The sequence below is a fragment of the Streptopelia decaocto genome (assembly GCF_964273445.1).
Source record: "Streptopelia decaocto genome assembly, chromosome: 2".
In the NCBI taxonomy this organism is placed as follows: Eukaryota; Metazoa; Chordata; class Aves; order Columbiformes; family Columbidae; genus Streptopelia; species Streptopelia decaocto.
The window spans coordinates 5,121,588-5,148,521 of record NC_138655.1 but is presented as its reverse complement, the minus strand read 5'-3'; the positions used below and the strand labels follow the sequence as shown (position 1 = coordinate 5,148,521).

Below are 26,934 nucleotides of genomic sequence, written 5' to 3'. Positions count from 1 at the left end.
GTTTCCTTCACACCTTCTTCAAATGGTCCCTAGAGACCGCGCTGCGGCGTGTCATTAATACATTAATTCCTGATTGTACTTCGGCTGCAAATGCAGGAATAGTCCCTAAATTCTTAGGTAGTGAAGAAATACTGAAGCCAAACGAGGAGTTTACAACCTGAACTGGGAAAATGAATTTAAAATATTAACTTTAAACGTTTAAAGGTGATCCCTGGTGACAAAGAATAGGTGAAGCATCAGGTTTCTGTCATTAACACTCCCCACCTTTCAAGAAGTATGATTCAGAGATTCCAATGGCAATTAAACAACTGGGGAGACGTCCTTAGTTAAACAGACAGGATTTAATCCCATAGGAAAGAATAGCAGAGCTGCAGCTGTTTTCTGGCAATAAATGAATGGCTGTGGGGTCTATTCCCTTTGTTTTCGAGCAGATCATTTACCCCAAACAGATTTCTGGGTAATACAACAGCAACATTTACATTCCCAGTAAGAAAACCCTTCAGATATTTAAACAACTGCAAAAGTTATTTTAATCCTGCTTCCTGTTGATAGAACTTTCAGAAAACTACCCCCATTTTTAAATGAGAGGCCCAATTATACGGCACATGAGTATTTAAAAAGTTATTGCAACGTATGTGGAAAGTTTTGAGTATTTGTTTCAGCTTCAAGGGAAAAATAACGACAAAAAAAAGGCAAAAACCCCAAAGTGCTGCATGAAGAATTTGCCGCAGCTGCTGTTCCCACAGCCTCTTGGAAAGCTCCAGAACTGTATAACCATAGTGGAAACATTTAGCAAAACCCTTTTAAATCCTCAAGCCAGGAACGCGGAGGATGGGAAAAGCTCCATCGCACTTACCGGGCCCTGGACACCCCCGTCCTCCCGCTCGATGCTGCTTCTGGAGAGCCGCACGTCGGGTTTCTGCAACAAAAACCAAACGCGTCATTCCGTACCCAGCCACGCTCAAAACCATTGAAAAGACGGGGAAAACACCGCTCAAAATTCACAGCGACCAACGCAGATGTCGCTTTGTTCCAGCCTGAACACCCCCGTGTCTGCGCCTGCGGCTGCTGAACCCCCACAACCCACCCGTCCAACGCTCTAATAAACACCGATAGTACCGTTTCCCTAAGGCAACACTGGAAAACCCGCATTTTAACTTTCTCTTTAAAACCGTTTTCTTCCCAACAGCAAAATGTGAAGCCTGGGATGCGATGCTCTGCGCATTAATTCCCGTTTCCTGCCCGAGAACGGCTTAAATGTACTTGGCTCCATCTCCAAGCCGGCAAACGGGGCCAATTACCGCAGCTCTTTAAATTTGGATCCAGAAAGCTAATAAAGACATCCAGATGTACTATTCTGATACAAGCGACAAATAAATGAATTTCTATTCGGCACATTTTAAGCGAGATATAAGAACTCGGAGCTTGCTTGCTTTAATAAGACTGGCCCAATTTTTTCGCATAGAAACCAGTAATTTAGCTCATCTCACCCAGCAAATCTTGGTATATTATTCTCCAGGAAAAACATTAAGTGCAGGGAAAGACAAAAGAAAGAATAAAGATTGACAGTGATCTGAAGACACAAATTCGGCAAAATGAGGGCACTTTTTTAGTGCTCTGTTTCTGGACCACAACAAGAAGGAAAAAGGATTTATCTAGTGTAGAGTCTTGTATCTGGGCAGGAAAAAACCCAGGTTGCAGTGTAAGTTGGGGAATGACCTATTAGAGAGCAGTGTAGGGGAAAGGGACCTGGGGTCCTGGGGACAGCAGGATGACCATGAGCCAGCACTGGGCCCTTGTGGCCAGGAAGCCAATGGTACCTGGGGTGGATGAGAAGGGGGTGGTCAGTAGGTCAGAGAGGTTCTCCTGCCCCTCTGCTCTGCCCTGGTGAGACCACACCTGGAATCTTGTGTCCAGTTGTGGCCCCTCAGTTCCAGCAGGACAGGGAACTGCTGGAGAGAGTCCAGCGCAGGGCAACCAAGATGCTGCAGGGAGTGGAGCATCTCCCGTGTGAGGAAAGGCTGAGGGAGCTGGGGCTCTGGAGCTGGACAAGAGGAGACTGAGGGGTGACCTCATTCATGGTTACAGATATATAAAGGGTGAGTGTCAGGAGGATGGAGCCAGGCTCTTCTCAGTGACAATCAATGGTAGGACAAGGGGTAATGGGTTCAAACCGGAACACAGGAGGTTCCACTTAAATTTGAGAAGAAACTTGTTCCCGATGAGGGTGGCAGAGCCTGGCCCAGGCTGCCCAGGGAGGTTGTGGAGTCTCCTTCTGTGCAGACATTCCAACCCGCCTGGACACCTTCCTGTGTAACCTCATCTGGGTGTTCCTGCTCCATGGGGGGATTGCACTGGATGAGCTTTCCAGGTCCCTTCCAACCCCTGACATTCTGGGGTTCTGTGATTCACTATTCTATCAGACTCGGGGTTTGTTCTCTTCAGAAAATCCACATCTGCCTCAGCGTAAAGGCAAATTATTTCATATACCTTTATGGATATCGATGGAAGATGTACACACAGAGAAGAGACTGAATTCTTATTTATGTAGAGAATTGCAGGTGTGTGAATATTGACTGTAACTAAACTGAGCCCATGAACAGATACATGTTCTCTCAGGGTCAGTTTTGGGGGACAAATCTATGAATTCCTTGCTCAAAGCTGCTCCAGATCCCTTTCCTTCCTCTGCTCTAAAAGCACCAAAGAATCATTTCCACCTTGTTTTTCCTGCTGAACAAGCCTAAAAAGCCAGCGGGACAAGACGGGACTTGCAAAGACACACCAAAATAGATCTTTTCTCACTAAAAATCCCCAAAAATGGTGTAGCAGCCCATCAGAAGGTCTGACACCCTGGGCTTTCATTCAGCCGGAGGCAGAGCCAGGAACAGTCGCTGGCTGGAGAAGAACTCACAGACTAAAAATAGATAAATGGCACCAGCCTAGAAATATTTAACCCCAGCTCAAACACGAGGAAGCGGAGCAGACACGGCGAGCGATTTCCCAACGCTTCTCCTGGAATGCGTGACCAATTTAACGATGAAACCTCCTTCTTTCTTTTATTCCGATTAAGGAATTTTTTCTGATTAAAGCCGCGTTTGATACGGGTACGTTAGATACTTTATTACACCGCAAATCGCTACCCCTGTTTATTTAAGCCTCTGATTAACCCCATTCCCGTTGCACCGACGTTCACAATCTGCCTTCACTTCACGTTTGTTTCCAGCCAGGGAAGTGCCCGAAGCCTTTGGAAACAAGGACTATTTGACCACAGGGGTCTTTAATGTTCTTTGCACTCTTAAGAGCTTATTACACCCTAAGATAATGAAATAACGAGCACTTTTATAGTCATCAAAACCCGGGGAGTTGGGAACACAAGGAACAAAAGAGAAATATTCAACACACTTGTGTGTCCAGTGACTAAGAAGAGGCCCAAATGTATTTCTAGTGAGTTGACCGTGTTCTAATTCTAACAACTCCCATTTTAATAAATGATATTCTGATTTATCCATTTGCGTAGCTGCGGAAATTTCAATACTATTTTAAAATAAAGGTGATATTTAAGATCAAACTCCCATTGTATTTTAAAATATTATTCAGCAGCAATCCTTATGCTTCTACAGCGCTAAGAGCTTTGATTTCAGCCCCTCATTCTGGTATTACACAATGTGTTCAATGCCAATTGTCCTAAACTAAAACGCAAGTTTAAGCAAAGTCTTTTCCACTTACCACCATTTCCATTACACATCTATATTTCAAGAAGAAACCGTATTTTGTGAAGTATTTCTCTTGCAGAGAGTCAAGACCCTTGAGAAGCAAAGGGTGTTTTTTCTAATGAATAGGCTGCTATCTGAAATCGTTGGAAATGTCATTTTCAGACAGGATGTATATGTTGACAAACTGGAACATAACCTACTTTATGTCCAGTATTTCTGGCCCCTAATAAAAGAACATGTCAGCCTCGGCATTCTCAGGACGTGGCTTGGTGGGATTTTCTCAGGCTAAAAATTAAAGCCTAATTTTAGCAACGGTTCACATCAATTATATTCGAATTGCGGTTCTCAGTGGCAAAATAGCACAAAGCCACAACTATGTGGGAATTTCAGAGAAAAAAAAACAACAAAAGCAAACCAAACATGATAAGGAAACTATGCGAGTTATTTCTTCTCAACCTATCCCAGGAAAGGGCTATAAATTACTTAACACAACAGCCCTCTGGCTGCTGAGGAGCTATGAAAAGGCATGTACATATACATCTTTATTTTATGTGATTAAAAACAACACATACGACCAACACAGCCATGGAAGAAAGGGTCAAACTGAAAACTAAAGATAAAGGAGGAAGCCGATAATTAAACAGGCCCCAAAGAAGAAAAGCATTGTGTGAAACGTCCAGAGATAGCGACAGAAAAGTCATTGACTGTGCTACACTGAACTTGGAAAGGACTTGGCATTGGGAAGGACAGAGTTTTGTTCCCACAACCTCTGTGAAGCGAAATAACCAGGTAATGGTGCCACGGGATCTCTCACAGCACTGGCACAGAGTCACAGAATCCCAGAATGTCAGGGGTTGGAAGGGACCTGGAAAGCTCATCCAGTGCAATCCCCCCATGGAGCAGGAACACCCAGATGAGGTTACACAGGAAGGTGTCCAGGCGGGTTGGAATGTCTGCACAGAAGGAGACTCCACAACCTCCCTGAGCAGCCTGGGCCAGGCTCTGCCACCCTCACCAGGAAGAAGTTTCTTCTCAAATTTAAGTGGAACCTCCTGTGTTCCAGTTTGACCCATTACCCCTTGTCCTATCATTGGTTGTCACCAAGAAGAGCCTGGCTCCATCCTCCTGACACTCACCCTTTATATATTTAGAAACATTAATAAGGTCACCCCTCAGTCTCCTCTTCTCCAGCTCCAGAGCCCCAGCTCCCTCAGCCTTTCCTCACACGGGAGATGCTCCACTCCCTTCAGCATCTTTGTTGCCCTGCGCTGGACTCTCTCCAGCAGTTCCCTGTCCTGCTGGAACTGAGGGGCCACAACTGGACACAATATTCCAGATGTGGTCTCACCAGGGCAGAGTAGAGGGGCAGGAGAACCTCTCTGACCTACTGACCACCCCCTTCTCATCCACCCCAGGTACCATTGGCCTTCCTGGCCACAAGGGCCCAGTGCTGGCTCATGGTCACCCTGCTGTCCCCAGGACCCCCAGGTCCCTTTCCCCTACGCTGCTCTCTAATAGGTCATTCCCCAACTTAAACTGGAACCTGGGGTTGTTCTGCCCAGATCCAAGACTCTACACTTGCCCTTGTTATATTTCATTGAATTTTTCCCTGCCCAGCTCTCCAGCCTGTCCAGGTCTCTGGATGTCATCACCACTTTCCTACCTCTGGGTACAGATGATTCTCCATTTGGGTCAAACTCTGTATTAAAATACAGAATAATGTCTCCTACAAAGAAGCCACGGTAGTTTTTGGCAGTTCCAAACTTCTGTCAAAAGGCAGCAATAAAAGCACCCTCAGGGGGCCTTTTAAAATGACTGAAACTCAATGAATGAAGTGATTTGGTTTTAAATTAGTTCTACATACAAGAAGTCAGGGCTGGGAGATGAATGTACACATATTGTGGCTCTAAGGGAGTCATTTGGTCCTTATGGGCTGATTTTCTGAGTGCATGAATACTGTAAAGGAACATAAGGACATAAGTGCAAGTATCACAGGGGGGTAATGGCCAAATCCTCTGGTTACAATGAGCTGCGAGCGCTTGTTTGCGCTGCTTTGAGGATGGAGCTTGCTTCATCAGCTTCTATATGCACAATGTCCCAGTAAAATCTTGATTGATCTTCGTCAATGTCATTTTTGGGGGGTGGAAGTACCCATATGATAAGAAAAAAAACAACCCACAGCTTGGAAGAAAGTGCAGAATGAAAACTTGAAGGATTTCTTGTGATATTGCCTGTGTGACCGAGCTCCAAACGTCAGAGGACGTAAATGAGTGAAAACCTCAGTCCTCAAGACTGCAACACCTAAAAACTCCTTAAAATAAGACCGCTTATATAGAAGGCCAAAGAGAATTCCACTGGTTTGATGGAACATTTGTTCTAGAGTCATCTCATCTTCACCTGTGTTCTAGGCTTTCAGCACAGTAACGCTGTCTTTGCTTCAAAAATAATCCAGATAATTCCATCCTCCTTCCTGGAGATGCTGATATCCAAAGCGCTTTGATCCAGAGAGCAGGAAACCCACACGTTTAATCAGTGTCCATCAAAGCAACATGACAGGACCAGGAGGTGGGAGGAAATGTCAGTCCTGGAAATAAGTTCCCCCAAAATCAACTCCCCCCCCGCCTCAAGTTTTGTGACAATGGATATATTTGGTACAACTTAAAATGAAACACTTTACTCTTCAGATTTTACACAACAGATATCTTTTCATTCGGGAGCTTCCCATGAAGAGACATCTGTTTGTGACATCTGTTTGTTTTCTCATTTTACAGCAGAATTTCAGAATCCTGGATGCTGTTAAGGCTGCAGCTCGCACACGAAATTTCTGTCTCTTTGATTAGTAACGTGTTCTCAAAGGACGAGTTTCAAGCAAACTGCTTACACAGATAACAGCGTCTCCCAAGAGCGGCACATTTCCACTTCAATGCCATTGCAGTTTAATTCTTCATCTGGGGTGTCTCTTGTAGCAAACACAGCATCAGTGCTGTTTAGATGCGTACTAGCATATTTTGAGTTGTATTTTTCCCCCTGTAGAGAAGCAGCAATAAATTCCGACTCATGAGCAAGTCGGCCTTACTCTGGGGAAACAAAACTTGTATTAAGAGAGACCCCGGGGATTTCTCTTCTTTTCACAGTGTCTTACATTAAATGATTCGCAGTCGCTTGCCTGTGAGTCCAATTCTCAGGAGTAGACGTGGGTTCTACTGTCAGAGCCTGAAGACTCTGTAAATAGAGCTGCTTTTCTAAGTTTAAACTGAGAAGAGTTAAAGTCTGGCTCTACTCTGGGCTCAGAGATGTTATTCTATATCCTGCCTAGAGCAGTGAGGGAGAGCCAGACTTCAGCGATCCGTTTTATCAAAATCTAAAGGTTAGTGCAGAAAGGAGTCTTGAAACACTGAGAGAAAGTAAATTGCTTCTCCTTCCGAAACCAGCTGGAGTGAAATTCGGGAAGGCCCCTGGCCCAAGAGAAGAAACGTCACTGTCACTCGCTAGAGGACACGGGCCAAGGCGTGTGGGTCCTCCAGCGCTCCCCGCCCGGACGCCTGGGTCCCTTTTGGGGTGGGGGGGTCCTGGGGTGTCCCCCGAGTGGGGTTCACCCTATAGGGGCTGCCCTGTGGTGGACATGCACTCTATATGGGCCAGACACCCTATAGCGTCCCTACACCTCCGCGAAGGGCTGCACCCTATAGGGGCCCCACACCCTATAGGACCTATAGCCCTATGGGGCTCCTATAGCTCTATAGGGTCCTCATATCCCATGAAGCTTCTGAACCCTATAGGACTCCTATAGCTCTCTATGGCTCCTATACCTCTATAGAGCTCCTGCACTCCATGGGCTCTTATAGCTCTCTATGGTTCCTATAGCTCTACAGGGCTTCTGCACCCCATGGGTCCTATAGCTCTCTATGGTTCCTATGGCTCTATAGGGCTCCCACACCCCATCAGGTTTCTGCGCCCCTGGGTGCTCCTATAGTTTTATAGGAGTGTTCTACTTTATGGGGCTCCTATAGATCTTTAGGGCTCCTATAACCCTATAGGACTCCTGTGTCTGTGCTCTCAGGTACCAATTGTGGGTATCTGCAAGGAGTGACTCCCTGCAATGACTTTTCTACCGTCTCGATTTCTCCAGGGCTAAACCTAGAAAACCACATTCCCATTCCAAGAAACACCTGTCTATAACCAGCAGATTTCCCCACCATCCACCCCTTACGGGTTCAAATACACCCCGTGGCTTCATCAGCCTCTTCAGCTCTCCACACACTAAACCTCTAATGGGCATTCAAGTATCAACCTTTAAGTCTGTAAAGTCAAAATGTTAAGTGTAGAGAGACAAAAAAACCCAAGTTTCCTATGGATTTCAATCCCTCACGTTGGCCAGTCAAGTTCATTCTCAATTCCACTCCAACTTTCTCTGGTTTTTGCCTTTTTAACCCTCTAAAGGTTTATGTCAAGCAAACGTAGCAAAGCTGCAGAGCTGTGCAAGTTCATCAGTGCTGGGTCTCCTTTGAGTAAGGGGTAGCAAGAGAGATGGTGTCTCCTCCCCATAAAAACTAACACATAACGAAAATTACCAAGGGAAAGTGTAGAGTCCTGCATCTGGGCAGGAACAACCCCAGGTTCCAGTAGAGGTTGGGAAATTACATATTAGAGAGCAGTGTAGGGGAAAGGGACCTGGGGGTCCTGGGGACAGCAGGATGACCATGAGCCAGCACTGGGCCCTTGTGGCCAGGAAGGCCAATGGTACCTGGGGTGGATTAGAAGGGGGTGGTCAGTAGGTCAGAGAGGTTCTCCTGCCCCTCTGCTCTGCCCTGGGGAGACCACACCTGGAATATTGTGTCCAGTTGTGGCCCCTCAGTTCCAGCAGGACAGGGAACTGCTGGAGAGAGTCCAGCGCAGGGCAACCAAGATGCTGAAGGGAGTGGAGCATCTCCCGTGTGAGGAAAGGCTGAGGGAGCTGGGGCTCTTTAGTTTGGAGAAGAGGAGACTGAGGGGTGACCTTATTAATGTTTATAAATATATAAAGGGTGAGTGCCACAAGGATGCAGCCAGGCTCTTCTCGGTGGCAAACAATGATAGGACAAGGGGTAATGGGATCAAGCTGGAACACAAGAGGTTCCACTTAAATTTGAGAAAAAACTTCTCAGTAAGGGTGGCAGAGCCTGGCCCAGGCTGCCCAGGGAGGTTGTGGAGTCTCCTTCTCTGGAGACATTCAAAACCCGCCTGGACATGTTCCTGTGTGACCTCACCTGGGCGTTCCTGCTCCAGCAGGGGGATTGGACTGGATGAGCTTTTGAGGTCCCTTCCAATCCCAAACATACTGTGAAACATACTGTGCAACTGTGATATGAATTCTTTTTCCAAACATACACTAAGACCATATTCCAGATCAAAAGAAAAATCAGCAAGTCCCTCCTCAAGCAGCGGTTTGGGGGACAGTGAACATCCTAATGCTCCAGAGGCTGAACCAAAACAGAGTAACAAACACTACCAATAATTATCATCCATTCTGCAGAAAAAGCCAGAAAGGTCAGAAAGTTTTCTGCCGAAATTACTGAACTCACAACACCTCGTTCTCAGTAAACACGGTAATTCCTCACAAAGTTCTCAACCATCTTGAAAGCTTTAGCTGACAATGGGATCAATCTGACCTCCTGGGCTTGTGAAAGACACAAAGCAACTGGTTTCACTCAAGTAATGCCTAAATTAGGCAAGAAATTTTCCTTTCCCCTCCCTCTCTTCAGCTTGGACAAAGCAATTTTGGGTCCGACAGCAAACGGCAAAGCCCCAAATGCACGTAGGAGGAATCCAGCCAAAAGCCAACTTCAGCATCCTCGAATGAAAAGTAACATCTTAACTCTGGCACAATCTGGATCTTGGCTGGAACGTGAACTGGACATGGAGACATCACAAGAACTGATAGAGATGTATTCCACCTTGGTTGAACAGCTCTAATACCACACAGAACTAAACCCTAAGGGACCAAGACAATTAAACTGGCGAGGAATAAGGTCTTGGTAACATCATCTACATACAAGATCTGCTCTTCATTCCTGCCCACCGGCTTCCTGTAGAATAAAGCACAAACTCCTATTTTTGAAGAACTCAATGTCCTGGCTTCAAGATCCCCAAAAGCCTGTTTGAAGTTCAGTGAGACAATCACGACCAGCACCTTTGGTGTTCAAAATGAGAACATTTCATCTGTCCAACTAAGACTGTCCTGGAGAGCAGCTCTAGAGTGCAGAGAACTCTTACGGAAACCACAGACCATTATCATCACCTGCTTTAAACAGAGGGTGCATTGAATCAAACCTACCTTGCGTAACAAACCTGTGGCGCCTGCGTTTATACAGGCGTGTTTTGTAGCTTTGTACAACTTCCAAACCAAAATATTCCTTGAAATATGCTCCTTAAGGCCAAACATGTCACTGATCACAGATTCACAGAACTGACTGGGTTGGAAAAGACCTCAGAGGTCATCCAGTCCAACCCTTGGTCCAACTCCAGTCCATTGACTAGATCATGGCACTAAGTGCCATGGCCAATCTCAGCTTAAAAACCTCCAGGGCCGGTGAGTCCAGCACCTCCCTGGGCAGCCATTCCAATGCCTGACCACTCTCTCTGCACAGAATTGCTTTCTAATCTCCAGCCTCAATTTCCCCTGGCAGAGTTGAAGCCCATGGCCCCTTGTCCTATTGCTGATGCCTGGGAGAAGAGCCCAATCCCCACCTGGCTAGAACTGCCCTTCAGGTAGTTCTAGAGAGTGCTGAGCTCACCTCTAAGCCTCCTCTTCTCCAGACTAAACAAGCCCAGCTCCCTCAGCCTCTCCCCATAGGGCTTGTGTTCAAGTCCCTTCCCCAGTCTTGTTGCTCTTCTCTGGACCCGCTCCAGCACTTCAATCTCTTTCCTGAGCTGAGGGGCCCAGAACTGAACACAATACTCCAGGTGTGGCCTCCCCAATGCAGAGCACAGGGGAAGGATCACTGCCCTTGTCCTGCTGACCACGCTGGTTTGGATACAGGACAGGACACCATTGGCCTTCTTGGCCACCTGGCCACACTGGTGGCTCATGTTGAGCTTCCTGTCCATTAGTCCCCCCAGGTCCCTGATGTTCGTCCCAACTCATCAATCATCCACCTCTCAAGTGAGGCTGCCCAGCTTGTACAGAGTAATACACTCCTGTCTGTAGCCATCGGTCTCAAATAGGAGAATTTTAACACAGATCTTGAATTTTGACAACTGGGAAGTCAGAGTTGAACTAAAAAAAACACACACCAGTGGCACAGCCAACAAGCAAACACGGAACTGCGGAGAAACAGCATCATGAGATCCCATTACCAATGCATCTCTTCTTTCTCCTGGTGATGTTCAGAGCTTTTCCCCACCTCGCAAAGCTCTCTCTTAAATTATTTCTTCCCCCTGATGTGTCTCATCACTCCTCCAGTGCAAGGCTGCTCACACCTCTCCCTACAGTCAGGCTTGTTCTATGGCTGATGTTTATTTATCCCTTTTTTAGGGGCAGAGTATGCGCAGATCTGGCCCCTTAAGAACAAACAGGCAATCTCCAGATTGGCACGGAATCACAGCTTCCCACTCAGAAATACTCAATGGGATAAAGCGAGACAGACTGAAAAACCAGCTGTTCGAGGTGTTTATAATACAGGACTCGCAGCCGAACACTGAATTTAAAAACTGCTTCCAAACCTACATTTTGGTAGTGATTCCTACGTGCAGTAAACCCTCTCATTTCACAGAAGTGATTTATTTGCAATAAAAAGAGAAAAATCCGACTGAATGAAGAAGCACAATGAAATGAAGCATTACCAGGAATCGCTCCTCTTTCTCAAGCCAGCGCTGATCTTCTTCCATCTCTTGCTGTTGCCGTATCAATCGCTCCTCCATGAGATGTGTGGGGAGAACCTGGCCCATGCCTCGGACATCCAAAGTGCCCGAATCCTACAAAACAAAGTAAGTTTATTCAGTCTCGCAACTTAAAATTTGTATTAACGGCTCCAAAAACTTCTAGATGATCAAAGAAGAGATTCTAAAAGCACAGCGGCCAAGCAGAGTTCCTTCAGCTCCTTATAAACTGAAGCAAACCATGAGAAGCAACTCTTTCCAACTATAAACATTTTCTCTGCCTTGCTCCCAGCCGCTGGAACCAAAAAGATTTGAGGAATCCTGCTTTGTTTTTCAGTAACGTTGTCACTTCATTGAAGTTGGACAAGAAAAACACATTTATCAATGTTGTTTTCTTGGTCTTGAGCAATAACGCGACCATCCAGTTGTTAAAAGCTGCAAGATACATATGTTACCCAATGCAAATATGCTTTTCGGTTTTAGCTGACACTTGCAAAACATGTCACAAAAACATTTTTAATGCATTTTTGAACGAGTATTTATGCGTGTCTTAAGCTCACAATACTCCATATACTGTATCCCAGTGCTGCCTGGAAATCAGTAGCAAATAGTGTATAAATCAATGTTCTAAAGGAAGCCAAGGGGAGTTTGGTAACAAACTTCCCAGAGGTTGTTTTTAGGTAACCAATTTTCTAAGCTTTTGTATAAACTTTGGCTGTAACTTATTATTACGAACATTTGCAAAGCATTTATACGGCACTTTATCCAAGCACACAGCACTTTATATGGCACTTTATCCATGGCACAGAGCTTTGGTTGGAGAGGAAATGGAGTGAACACAGAAGCTGCACCGAGAGAATCTTTGGGGGAGGATAAAATGGGATGAAAAAAGTAGAAAATATTGGAGGCAAACAGAAAAAAAACGATGGGATTTTAAAAGGGGAATTAATTTGATGTTCTTCGCAGTAACTCTGTGCAATCTAAAAGCACCGGACAGGAACATAAGAACAGTTTTGCTGGACCAGTTCATTTTATGCTCTGGGTAAGTTAAAAAGAAGCCTCAGATACTTTAGCTGTGCTGGGGATCTCTCAGGAGAGGTATTTTTAATGAGATTCCATATTTTTAAATTCATGTTCCTATCTCTATTAAGAGCAATAAGTTTTGGTAAAGCCTTCTTTTAATAAACACAAAATATTTGCTATCGCTCGCTCAGGATAATAAATAGTAATAACTTTTGTGTACACTTCATGGCCAACTTCACATTTGTTTCAAAACTAATTCACTCATGACTCCCGCCCCACTGCAATAAGGCAATTGAAAAAATACCAGAGAAATCATTTTCCTGCAATCGCCTCCAAATGGATCTAAAGGATATAAAAGTGTATTTATGGTAAGGAGCGCAACAACAGCTGCGTCAGGTGCCGATACCTCCACGTTTGGTTGCCACACGGAGATTTCCTGAGGCCGATGGTTCCAGGAATCCGCTTGATCCAAGAGAGAAGCCTGCCCAGGGTAAATGCTGCCGGCCATGGCTGGTAAACTGTGAGAACCGGGGTAGCCAGACACCTTTGGGGAAACAAACAGAGAAAGAAACAAAGAGTTATATTAATAAGACCCTAATTAATATCTTCCCCCCCCCGGGGAGCAAATAGGAGAGCACAGAAATGACTCAATTCAAGCTGTGACTGAGAGGGAGGAAGAGGAGTGGATGTAACACCAGAATATGAAAGTCAAGTCAAAATATGGCACAAAACCTCTTTAAGGATGCCCATCATCACACTAACTACTTGAGAATAGCCGCAACAATAGATAAATATATAGAAATATAGCTACAAGTTTGAGGATAACAGTAACTCTTTGAGGATGCTTAGCAAAACAGCAGCATTAAATGATATGAAGATCCAAGTCATCTTGTGAGCAGAAATAAAGCCATTGGTACATTTGTAAGAGTTACACGCAGAGCTCACGTTCAATAGGAGCCTGTGCACATCGCCCTATGGAGCCATAGAAAAATGTACCCCCAGCCTACGTTACAAGCTTAAGTCCTGAGTGGCACCGTGTAATTAGTGTGATTAGCACAGCCTGGGAACTTCTCCACAGGCAAATCAAAGGAGTTTTAATGAGTTGGAAGCACTCGTTAAAACAATGAAAACCTCCCTCTCTCCACTGGAAAAAACCATCTTGATCGAGGCTGCTATGTATGGTTGGAGCTTTGATAAAACCTCAAATGCTTTAAGTGCTTTTATGACAAATTCTGCTTTAAATTTCTTCAGCGGTGTTAGGAAGAGAAACCTGGAATTATATGATGCGGTGGATTTTCTGTCAGCCAACAGAAAATTAAAGTGTTGCACAGAAACGTGAGGGAGCAGAGTGAAAAATCCCAAGGCGAGTCCACCATTTAATGTCATTTTATAAGGAAAGTAATTTGACAAACATGAACATGAAAATAAATATGGAGATGTCTGATGTATTTCATTGTAGTTTTAGGTATCTGAGCACTGTATCGGCTGTAAAGATATTTGCCATCTGGGGTGAAGCTACCAGGCTCAGTTTGGTGTTTGTTGTGATCATTTAATAGAGACTCAACTGCTTAAGAAGTGAATCAACCCCACCAGCTGCAGTTGAGTTATAAACCCCACGTTTGACAAAACCCGTGGCCTGTGTTCAGTGTATTTACCTGGTAATGGTTTGGCTGGACCATGTGCTGGGGACTGGGATAAAAGCCCTCGCTGGATCTCGGGCTGGGGTAACCGGGCCTGCTGGGCTGAAAGTGGAAAAGAGCCTTTAAAAACACTAAACTAAACCCAGAAAATTACTCTTGGGCGAGACGAACTTTTACAGGTGGTGCCATCACAACAGCAAGCTCAAAACCCCCCTGAAATAACTATTCTCAAATGACTAACACATTGCTTGGAAATGGAAGCGACTGAGTTGTTTGCTGGGTACGTCAATAAATGTGAATTCTTCGGGTACATTTAATTTCTTGCACTAAATTACCAGCTCTGTTCGGTTTAACTCTAAAAATGACACCAGCTAAGGACATAAATCAAGTTTCCAGGTGCAATTTCAGCATCGTTCCTAAATTGACAATCTGCAGTACGTAGAGTTTTGCTATTAATTAGTTGCTTTTGTGACGATCAATTCTTTTGCTTCAGTCAGAACACAAATCCAACGGGTTTGTTCAGTGTGAATATTTCCACGTGTTATTCTGGGGAACAGAGATTTGATAATTAACTTCTGTGGAACTAATTGCCTCAAAATGGAAGGTGCTTTTGATCATATTCTGAACTATAGGAATTCCCCACTACTGAAAGCAGTAACGTAGGAGAATGTTGCTCAGAACAATGTACTTTTACCTTCCAAGCAGAAGTGTGCTGTTATTTTGTTTGATATTAACCTCCAAAGGTATGTATGTGTGTATATATATATATAAAAATACAACTATATATATATATATATAAAAATACAACTATATATATATAAACCCCCCAAATCTCATAATTCTGCCAATGAGCTCCTGCAGTCCTTTATCATCAATCTATTCTCATTCTGTACTAGGCTATTTTTTGGCTTAGGTTTCTAACTGATATCACTGTGAGATACGAGTAATCTCACAGTACAAATTGTGGTATCTGTGCATTATTTCACAACATATAGAAGTTTAAGGCCATTAAAAAATATATAGTTTAAGCCCTATAAAGACCTGAGAAAAAATAAGTTGTCGTCATTAGAAAATGAGATAAGAAGAGATACTTAAAATCCCTTAGCTATGAAATGTAACTTGTGCTAATGTCATTACTTTGCACATCCATATTTTACACAAAAAGGCTACAAATTTCAATCTTAATGCATATTTCGTCAAGTTCCAGTTTATACATCACACCCAAAGCTCTAATGATGATAATTTCTAATACGGTGTAGCTCATATCATACATTAATTAAGGGTATTTATTCTTCATTTATTTGGATTAGCCTCAAAGCTTCAAGACTAAACAAATCCTTCCAACGAGTTTGTAATAATGAAGTAGCATTTTGCTCCAATTCTGTAACTCAGAACATAATTTTTAATATATACACCAAATCCTGACAGTTAATCTCAGATGACTAAACAGGTTGGTGGATTGGCTTCCGTTCTTTACCTCTGAAATGCAAATAACAATTTCCCTGCCCATATTTCTTGGTTGCCACAAAGCTACCGAAACGCAGAACCGATCTATCAGGTACCAACCTGGTACGGGGAAATTCAACAGAATAAACCCAAGTTGTTTTCACCGCAGTGACATCCGAACGGGGCAGATACGTAATGGAACAAAATCATTAACTAAAACACATTCTGTCCTCGGAAGCAAAGCCCTAATTTTCTGTCCAGAATAAGGAAAACGCAGTTAGTCGCAATTACGGGTGGTTTCAGAAACAGAAAATGTCTCGTGTGATATTACGGCGTGGCAAGGAGAGCTGGGTCATCTCAGGCAAGGAGCAGATGATGACAAAATTGGCCAGAATTGGTTTGAACCAACCCATCCAAGGAGGTTTTGAAGAAATAAATGGAATTATTATTATATATATTTAAACACACACAATTTGCAGCGTTAGGTACCTTGGGAGGAGCCTCATCTGATCCTCCGGAGTCCCAGGACACTGTGACTTGTCGCCTGGATTCCATTCTCATCCGTTCCTCTTGCTGCAGCTTCTCTTCCTCCAGTATTGTACTAAGAAAAACGTATTCTATTCAAGTAAAACTCCAGTTTGGTGCCTAAGAAACATCTCCCTAGAGCTCTCATATTTTCAGACTAACGAACATTATTTGACAAAGCGACCGAGCTCTGAAACACAAACTTCTTTTCCTTATATTGCTCTGATTTGTGAAAATCAGCAGCGGGAAGAAATAGGATTTCCAGCGTGCTCTGAATAGAAGCAGCAGCACTGAGTTTTTAGAAAGCTGATCTTGCACCAAAATATTTCGCATCTTAAACCATTCTTTTGATATGTAATTACACGCAGAAATCCTCAAAGATGGAGCAGTAACTGATTTTTCTCAAGCAAATAATCGACTGCAGTGCTGCGAAGGTGCAAAGCAAACTGAAAATGGTCTTTACTGAAACCCAACAACTGCTTCACATCACTGATTTATTTAAAACAAAGCAGTCAAAAAATCCTATGTCTTCAGCTCTTACAGTTTAACCGGGACCAAAGTAATTTAGCCAAACAGAAATATCTGATGGTATTCACTCAGCTGCTAAATATTCAGGCCAAAATGCAACGTTTTCAACAAAGCAGAAGAAAAACGAGTTTGCTACTTACCGCTGTTGTGCCTATTAAACCAGACTGTTTGAAGTTCCCCGTGATTCTGCTGCCCCCGCAGCAGCCGCCTCCCCGTCCCGCTATGCGGATTATTAACCTTGGATATTTGCCATGTGCAAAATACCCAGAACGAAGCTTGGAAATAAGGAGCTGCAAAAATGCGCCGGAGCCGCACGTTACGGGGACGGTTTGGAGATGGGAGCGGGGTGGATTATTTCCATATCGCTCTCCCCAGCGTCAAGATAATCCTGTAAAGAGCGATTCCAGCTTCTTTATCGCTCCGGTTTCAAGAAACAAAGCCGGGCTCTGGGTTTATAATCTGCTCTGTCTGTTAAATAACCACCCAGAATTACTCACGCAGGGGATGAGATCAGCTGCAGCAATCTGGTTTAATCTTGGAACTTTACTGCTTATTTCAAGCAGAAATTCCTGCTTGGAGACGAGAGCTTTGCTTTTCCTTACTCAGCCAAAACAAAAGAATCTCTGCCATTTAAAAGCAGAGAAGGCGTCTCGTCTCCCTGCAGCTGAACTGGGTTTATAAGTGGTGCTGCAGTTTCAATCCATCATTGCTGAAGGAACACAAGAATGTGGAACAAAAACAAAATCGAGCTATTTGCAGAAGTCATCCTGATATAAATGTCACGGCAACACAGCGACAGCCCAATGGAGGAAGCTAAAAGGAACAAATCCTTTTATTTCCCCTTTCCCTGCCCTCAGAATAAGGAAAATGAAATAATTCCTATTTGAATTGAGCAAAACAACACCCCACTGCTTTAGAGCTACGTCACACTTGAGATATTTGGGATGCATTTGTATGTAGCGTGAGAATCCGGCCAACGTGCATCTGCAGCCATGAACCATCATTGTGTATTTCAAGAAATAACCTCAAGTTGAAAAACCACAAGGAAACAGCACAAAAAACCCACCCAGACACTGAAGGAATAAACCGCAGATTTTTAAACAAGCTGTTGATACAGTAGTTGCTTCAATATGAACAAAAGGAATGGAACAGGAGTGGGCTGAAAGCAGCTGGCTAAATTTAGAGGTGTTTTATTGACAATTAGGGGCTGTTAGTTTAATTCGTCCTGTTTTTATCATAAAAAGGAACGAAACACCAACACCCACCTGCCTGGCTATCAAAACTATTTCATACAATATCATCCACTTCCATTGTATTACTGGAAATGACAAATTTCTCCTGAAACGACTTGTTTTATAGAACACGGGCTCAGCTTTTAGCCTGTGTCACCAGTGAGGAGCCCCAGCAGAATTTGTACCGGGATGCCCTTGAATATCGCTGACAAGAACAGAAAATAGAAATGCCTCCGAGGAGCATCACTCGAAAATAAACCCCCTAAGAATATAAATGACTCACAGAAACGTCTCTTTGTTTTTTGGAAGTGAAGCCCAATCCACAGCCGGAGCAAGAACGTGCCAAGAGATATTTCTGACATTTTCTCAGTACTACTAAACACACTGAACAGTTTAGTAGAATATGCAGAAGGTCAGGGAAGTCAGATCTAGGCATATTTTCCCAAACTATGCGTATTTTTAGCAGCAAAGAGGAACAAGCAGAGAAGTGTTTCTACTGCGATGATTTCCCGTGCACATATTGGGGTAGGACACGCAAACTTAACTCGTCTTCTTGGGTAAGTCCGATGACAAATCTCAACCATTAAAAGTTTGCGGAATTGATAAAAGTTACTTCACTGCCAAAGAAGTGAAATCCTGAGATCGGCCTGTGACACTGAAAATGAAACATTTTACTGGGAACTCCCATGGAGGATTATCCGAAATATTAAAAAACGTAACCTCCCATTTCCAAAGGAACTGCAATCCTGGCGGGAAGAAACCAGAGAGTCGTGGTCAATGGGGCAGAGTCCAGTTGAGGCCTGTATCCAGTGCAGTGCCTCAGGGGGCAGTGCTGGGCCTGTACTATTCAATATATTCATCAATGATTTGGACGAGGGAATAGAGTGACTGTCAGCAAGTTTGCTGATGACACCAAGCTGGGAGGAGTGGCTGACACGGCAGAGGCTGTGCTGCCATCAGAGACCTGGACAGGCTGGAGAGCTGGGCGGGGAAAAATTGAATGAAATAGAACAAGGGCAAGTGTAGAGTCTTGTATCTGGGCAGGAACAACCCCAGGTTCCAGTGTAAGTTGGGGAACGAGCTGTTGGAGAGCAGTGTAGGGGAAAGGGACCTGGGGGTCCTGGGGACAGCAGGATGAGCATGAGCCAGCACTGGGCCCTTGTGGCCAGGAAGCCAATGGTACCTGGGGTGGATGAGAAGGGGGTGGTCAGTAGGTCAGAGAGGTTCTCCTGCCCCTCTACTCTGCCCTGGGGAGACCACACCTGGAATATTGTGTCCAGTTGTGGCCCCTCAGTTCCAGCAGGACAGGGAACTGCTGGAGAGAGTCCAGCGCAGGGCAACCAAGATGCTGAAGGGAGTGGAGCATCTCCCGTGTGAGGAAAGGCTGAGGGAGCTGGGGCTCTGGAGCTGGACAAGAGGAGACTGAGGGGTGACCTCATTCATGTTTACAGATATATAAAGGGTGAGTGTCACGAGGATGGAGCCAGGCTCTTCTCGGTGACAACCAATGACAGGACAAGGGGTAATGGGTACAAACTGGAACACAAAAGGTTCCACTTAAATATGAGAAGAAACTTCTTCATGGTGAGGGTGCCAGAGCCTGGCCCAGGCTGCCCAGGGAGGTTGTGGAGTCTCCTTCTGTGCAGACATTCCAACCCGCCTGGACACCTTCCTGTGTAACCTCATCTGGGTGTTCCTGCTCCATGGGGGGATTGCACTGGATGAGCTTTCCAGGTCCCTTCCAACCCCTGACATTATGTGACAGCTCTCCAGCCTGTCCAGGTCTCTGATGGCAGCACAGCTTCCAGTGTCATCCACTCCTCCCAGCTTGGTGTCATCAGCAAACTTGCTGACGGTCACACTGTTCCCTCATCCAAATCATTGATGAATATATTGAATACTACAGGCCCAGCACTGCCCCCTGAGGCACTGCACTGGATACAGGCCTCAACTGGACTCTGCCCCATTGACCACGACTCTCTGGCTTCTTCTTTTCAGCCAGTTCACAGTCCACTCAGGGCACCACAACTCACAAACACAAGCCTGGACTAATAAGAAATTTGGTAATTATACAGGTACTACCTTAGCGATACACACCTGCAGCTATTGAAGATAGCGAAGAATAAATTAAATTTAATAACATGCATGTATGAGATCGCCTATGGTTACAGCGAGTGTATAAACACAGTACAGTAAGTAGTGAGGATTCATTCTGAGAAAAATTGCTAAAAAAATTGATATTGTGTGATTTGGGTGCGTTAAACACTTTGCAAAGGGTCTTTTATATTATTTACCATATCATGCAAGCCTAAAAGTCTCTTATAGACAAAATCAGCAAGGGAATACACATTTCCTGATTAAAATACCACAGGTTGCAATTCTGGTCTGGTCAGTGACAGGGAGCACCTTGCTCTCCTGACTTATTCTCACTTTCCTGACTTATTCTGCATTTTGCCACCTTCCAAAACTGAAAAAGGGACCTTGGATGCGAGGAGGAATTAAATTTGCAAACCCACAATCCACTAATTCGTTTCTGCATTTGCCGTGAAGACGAACGCATCTCTATCCACTCCGGAAAGATCAAACGTTATAAAATATCAGGCCTTATTACCGATCTGATAACACTATATAAGTTCTACAGAAATCAGCATCTTCGCATTGCGCAGGCAGCTGCAAATCCAGTTTGTGCAAAGCAGATGTTACTATGAAATGGGAAAGGCATCAAATAATAAACAGAGAACACACAATCTCTCGTGCTATTTCAGACACACTAAAGAAGGTTTTTTTTTTTTTCCCCAAAGCCACGAATGTTTTTTCTTTGAAACAGAGAGAAGCTGTATCACTGGCTTCAAGCAAACAAGGAGTCTGTTCTCAGCTCGAAAAGATGAGCCTGGACGGGATCCAGACCGAGCAGCAGCAACATCACGCAGCAGAGGCCACCAGGGCAGCGACTTGTTTCCCCAAGTTCATGGGAACTGGAGTTTCGACACACAATCTCTGCCTCGCTGCCCGAGGTCGCCTCATCGCCAGGGAATTGGCATTTTTCCAGTAAGAGGCTGAGCAGCACAAAGAAGACCCGAGGATGAGCGTGGTGTCTGAATTCCAGGAGATAAAGGTCACCGCTTTGGAGAGGCAGAAAACTCCCTACTTCGTTGAGAAGAGAGTAATAACTGGATTTTAGGGTTGCTGTGGCCTCAGGAGAGAGAGCCTGTTCTCTCAACAATCTCCTTGCATGACTAGAGGAGCAACAAACCTCCTCCTCAGTGCGTTTCCCATCCAGGAGCAGAGAATCCGGTAGGTTGTAGGGACTCTGGGACACTGGGAGGAGTGGCTGACACGGCAGAGGCTGTGCTGCCATCCAGAGACCTGGACAGGATGGAGAGCTGGGGGGGAAAAATTGAATGAAATAGAACAAGGGCAGGTGTAGAGTCTTGAATCTGGGCAGGAACAACCCCAGGTTCCAGTATAAGTTGGGGAATGACCTGTTAGAGAACAGCATAGGGGAAAGGGACCTGGGGGTCCTGGTGGACAACAGGATGACCATGAGCCAGCACTGGGCCCTTGTGGCCAGGAAGGCCAATGGTGCCTGGGGTGGGTTAGAAGGGGGTGGTCAGTAGGTCAGAGAGGTTCTCCTGCCCCTCTACTCTGCCCTGGGGAGACCACACCTGGAATATTGTGTCCAGTTGTGGCCCCTCAGTTCCAGCAGGACAGGGAACTGCTGGAGAGAGTCCAGCGCAGGGCAACCAAGATGCTGAAGGGAGTGGAGCATCTCCCGTGTGAGGAAAGGCTGAGGGAGCTGGGGCTCTGGAGCTGGACAAGAGGACACTGAGGGGTGACCTCATTCATGGTTACAGATATATAAAGGGGGAGTGTCAGGAGGATGGAGCCAGGCTCTTCTCAGTGAGAACCAATGATAGGACAAGGGGTACTGGGTACAAACTGGAACACAAAAGGTTCCACTTAAATTTGAGAAGAAACTTGTTCCCGATGAGGGTGGCAGAGCCTGGCCCAGGCTGCCCAGGGAGGTTGTGGAGTCTCCTTCTGTGCAGACATTCCAACCCGCCTGGACACCTTCCTGTGTAACCTCATCTGGGTGTTCCTGCTCCATGGGGGGATTGCACTGGATGAGCTTTCCAGGTCCCTTCCAACCCCTGACACTCTGTGATTCTGTGACTCCTGGGGTCTCGTGTCCCCTCTCCCGGTGACGTTGGGCTCCAGCACAGTGAGCTCAAGTTGCTCGGAGACTTTTCCAGCCAAGGGTTCAAAGCCTCCCAGCACGGAAAGTCCAGTGTTACTCCGCGTGACCCGTCCCATGGCTTAACCCCAACACTTTTTGTAACTCATGAGAATTCTCTTTGCTGAATGTCAGGACCGTCGGTTCTTGCCCTTTGGCTGCGTGTTTCTGAGCAGCACCAAGCTCTTGGACACCGGTTTATCCTGTTTATCCAGCAATACCTTCTACGTCCTTCACTTTTTTCCCCTCTCCCTCTATAGATTCATAAGGAGTTGCTTCTGAGTCCAGCCTACATTTATTTCACCCCCCAACACAACCACTTTTACTCTGGATTTACTTTTCCTTTACTCTTTTACTTTACTCCTACTTGGCTTTACACACCACAGTCATCTACCTATTCACGTGTTTTAGGGCTTTATTCCCCATGCCAGCCAGCTGTAAGTTATCAGTGCCATCCGACCACTAATTAAAAAGAATCCTACCCTTCCAGAGCCAAAGGAAAAAGCAAGTGATCGCCAATTTCCACCTATTACCCCAAATCCCTTTTCTCTTTTCCTTGCAATCCCTACCCAGCCCCAAAATTCCTTCCTTTGCAGTGAACTCCACACAGTCTAGAGCAGAAGTTCTTTGTGAGAAGAGCTACATCTTCCTCTTGTTATGGAAATTATCAGTTTACACAGGTGCTCCCAGCATAACAGATGGCAGAACAGTTTGACATTTTAAGAAATAGAAGTTATCCATACAGCGACTCTGAAATAGCATCATATTAAAAATTCCCCCTTTTCTAACCACCTCTTGTACCATGAATATCCAGTGATAGCACAAAATGACATTATGAAAATAAAACATGCCCTGAAGCACAACGCTGAAACTGAAGAATTTGCAATGAATTACAATGAGCGGATTTACAATGTATGAGACCTACTTATTGCTAGAAGCTTAAATTGACGCAGGCAAAATAGATACTGATATCAATTGTGTCTACACGATAGCTCAGCGATGTTTCAAAGTTTAAATATCACTCCCGTTTTGTTGCTGGTGAAATGGATATGGATAGGGAATAAATTATTGCAGAATAAACTAGGGTGTGAATTTAGACCAGTCTTAAAAGTGCGTGCTCACATTTATTCCAAGATAAACACAAGGCAGCCTATATCCTGCTTTACGAAGGGCAAAGGAATTTCTAGCTAACGACGCTGCATTTATCGCAGGCGCCGCAATTGCGCAGACGCAGCTGCCACGGGGTGACCAAGGTGCTCTGGATGGTATGAAAATAACAGCGCTCACCTGATGGTTCATTTATTTAAGACAGGACATTTCTACCCCAAAATTATGCACCACATGTAATCACTCTTCAATCCTTTTTGCTCCCTTCCCGAAAGATTGCAGTATGTATCGCTAAAATTATAAGCAAATTGCTAGTAAAATATTAAGTTTTTCTTGGGAGGGAAAGAAGGTGAGTCATATTTCCAGTTATATATTTTCTAAGCCTAATTTTCTCCAATAGATAAGGTCCAGATTTCCAACCTGACCTTCCGAAGATAAAACTTAATACATTACGCCTTGCGTTTGCCATGCAAAGAAAAGACTCTAACAGACAATACAGCATAAAGGAACAAGGAAACAGCCTTTCAGCGGTATAATAAACCCTACCTGAGTTGTGCTTTAAGTTCTGTAAACCTGGGTCGTCTACTGGGGTCGTACGCCCAGCACTTGGTCATAAGGCTGTAGAGGGTGGGAGGGCAGTTTGGAGGCATTGGGAGCCGCTCACCGTTCTCGATCCGCCCAATCACATCATTGTTCTTCACTCCCTGGAAGGGCTTTACCCCGTGCATGAGGATCTCCCACATACACACACCTGGGGAAAACACACGCGAGAATATTCACCGATGTCAGCGAACAGAAAAAGAACCAAATCTTCCATTTTGGGCGGTGATTTCGTCTGAAACCTGTAGTGAAGGAATCGGTTCTGACTTACCGGGTAGGATCGCGCACACGGTATCAACCTCAGCTATTTATGAGGAGTCATGACCGGCTCCCCGTTCAGCCGCCTTCTACCTCCCGTAAATCCCGGCGCTTGCTCATATTCAAATCTACTTTTTCTATGATCCGTGTTTGCTTTTCCCTCTGACCAGTTCCAACTGGCTTGTTAGGACACGCCGAGCGTGTTTTCACTCGGAGGGTGTTTTAACCCTGGCGGCCATCCACATTTTTTTGCGCTGAAACTATGTAAGAGATCAGTTTCTGTTGAAACTGGGTTAAAAGCGCACATGGAAAAATGGTCTGTGGGTTTAGGGCTGCCCAGAATGTTCCACAGGCTTCGTTTTGCTGACTAGATGGTTTTCTTCAAACTACCATAAACCTGCTAAAATTCACATACCTAAAAACATTCCGATTTTCTTTTGTAAAGAGGGTGAACCCTTAACTTGTCTGTCCTGCTTTTATTTCAAGTATTATTGCCCTTCTTCCCCACACCATCTTTGCTCTGTCCAGACCAGCAGTTTGGATCAGTTTGAGCACAGATGGGCAGATTCACATACAAAACTTGTATATTTAAGAAAAAGGACCAAGGCTTAGGGTATTCCCATTTACCTTTATTTTTTAACTCAGCTCCTGGTCATATTTTGTAAGCTAGCGAGAGTTACAAAAGACTAATTAAGTGGGAATTTAGCATTAAAGACCTGGAAATGGGACATAGCGTAGGCTGATTTATGCATTAAGCAAGGATGCAAACGTACCACTATAGGAGTGAAAATATAGAATAGAAATAGCAGTAACAACAGTATGATAGAAATCAGAGGGAAAAAAGCCTGAATTTCAGAAAGTACAGTAAAAATAGTGCCAAATGTTTGGAAATTCTTCATTTACAGTTAAAATGAAGCGCTGAACTTGTCCGATAGGACACTTAAGAAGTGCCCCATGCGGTGTTCACTCACCAAACATCCAGACATCGCTGGCCGAGGTGAACCGTCGGAAGTTGATTGACTCCGGAGCCATCCATTTGATGGGTAATTTTCCTTTGGAAGCTACAGGGAAGGCAAGACAAGGGGTTTATTCCTCCTACCGAGCCCAAAGATCGATTTTTATCCTCAGGGAAAGAATTCATAGGCAAACCCCATCTCTTTCATTTTGGACAAGAGATTTCTGCACTGTCTCACCAGTTTGGCCAGTGTCCTCTATCTATATATTGAGACTGACTGAACTCCTTCAAGGTTTAAATTAATTCTTATTTCCAGATGCAACTATTGCAGTTAAGCGACTGGCAGCAAATCTGAAATCTCAGCGAGGGTGTAGGTGTTCGAGTTTTATAATGATTCATTAAAAACTGTAGGTTGGTTGGTGTTACGCAAACGGAAAAAAGAAGCAACAACGCTCCAAATAATCCCCCAAACCTCCCAATAAAGCCCCCAAAAGCACAAGAAATAATCCCACCAAAAGCGTTCCCCTTCTCCTCTCAGAAATTAAAATGACACTACGGAGATCCCAGTGATACGAAACAAATGAAATGAGGAAACATAACGGAGCATAAGGGACAGATAGAAGAGATTTTAAAATGTATGACTGAAACTAGAAATATATTGAAGATCAGATCTATGAATATGTGGTTTCACAATATACAGCAGATTTAAAGCGCTGCTGTTTGTACCCTACATGCAATCTCTGCTCTCCTGCTGTGTTTCCCATCTATCGGGCACCGCAGGACACCTTGGAGCCACTCACGATGAACGTTCCATCCAAAATAGGGGGAAAATTCCATCAGAAACAGGGGAAAAAGGACTTTTTAGGACTTCAAGGACTTTTTTGTACTCAGTCTCCCTAGTCCGGTGGCATCTGATGTGTGCGGCATACAATGACAGCACCAACTCCAAATGTATCTGTAGGCACGCTGAACTCATCAGAGGCTACTTATATACCATGAATATAAATACGATCTCAAACAGGCCTCAAATGTGGACAGTCTTCTAAAAATCCTGAAGGAAGCATTGTAAGCTTGTCCTAAAAAGTGGCATTTTACCTACACATGAACCTCCTTCTTCTTGCAACTTAAACCAGACTCTGTGATTCTTCTTTAGCACACATGTAGGAATATACTGCCATCTATTTCATTGCTGAATAGTTTGCTTTCTTATACAACAGCTAGACCAAGAATATCTGTTTAATTCCTTTTGACAGTAAACTCTGTATTGTGAGAAGCAACTGTGTCAACTCACCTTTATAGTAAGTGCTGTCTTCCATGTATCGGGATAAACCGAAGTCACCCAATTTCACACAGTCAGTGGCAGACACCAGCACGTTTCTAGCAGCAATATCCCTGCCAAACATTATTTGTAGTCATTTAAAACCTTAAAGTGGTGAAATATCATCTAAAAAAATATATATATATTAAAACCCAGAAGTATCAAATGCTTTTGCCAGGAATGAGTTGGTAAGGAACTTGTTTAAGATCTCAGTCCGAAGCTTCCTAATAAGGAGATCGTATTTCAGTGATGCCACGGGGATTATAAGTATATTTAATGCTTATATTTAATGAAATAGAACAAGGGCAAGTGTAGAGTCTTGTATCTGGGCAGGAACAACCCCAGGTTCCAGTGTAAGTTTTGGAACGAGCTGTTGGAGAGCAGTGTAGGGGAAAGGGACCTGGGGGTCCTGGGGACAGCAGGGTGGGTGACCATGAGCCAGCACTGGGCCCCTGTGGCCAGGAAGGCCAATGGGACCTGGGGTGGATGAGAAGGCGG

The 26,934-nt window shown here is 44.6% G+C and overlaps 1 protein-coding gene and 1 long non-coding RNA gene across 9 annotated transcripts in view; one reads left to right on the top strand and one right to left on the bottom strand.

Moving 5' to 3' along the window:
* The window catches only part of PTK2 (protein tyrosine kinase 2), a 205,893-nt gene that overhangs the window by 11,392 nt on the left and 167,567 nt on the right, over positions 1–26,934 (bottom strand). For 5 of the 8 annotated variants that reach the window (XM_082045902.1, XM_082045900.1, XM_082045898.1 and 2 more), the window contains 8 exons: positions 26,410–26,510; positions 25,135–25,224; positions 23,852–24,056; positions 16,169–16,280; positions 14,249–14,335; positions 13,000–13,137; positions 11,535–11,666; positions 857–919 (listed from right to left, as the gene is read on the bottom strand). In XM_082045902.1, the coding sequence (XP_081902028.1) occupies positions 857–919; positions 11,535–11,666; positions 13,000–13,137; positions 14,249–14,335; positions 16,169–16,280; positions 23,852–24,056; positions 25,135–25,224; positions 26,410–26,510 (928 nt within the window). Of the gene's footprint in view, positions 1–856; positions 920–11,534; positions 11,667–12,999; positions 13,138–14,248; positions 14,336–16,168; positions 16,281–16,872; positions 17,575–23,851; positions 24,057–24,176; positions 24,322–25,134; positions 25,225–26,409; positions 26,511–26,934 lie in introns of those variants that run through there. The other 3 variants (XM_082045903.1, XM_082045904.1, XM_082045905.1) reach the window with 3 other exon arrangements.
* Positions 1–26,934, top strand: part of LOC309436619 — a 481,462-nt gene that overhangs the window by 379,054 nt on the left and 75,474 nt on the right. The window lies entirely within an intron of this gene.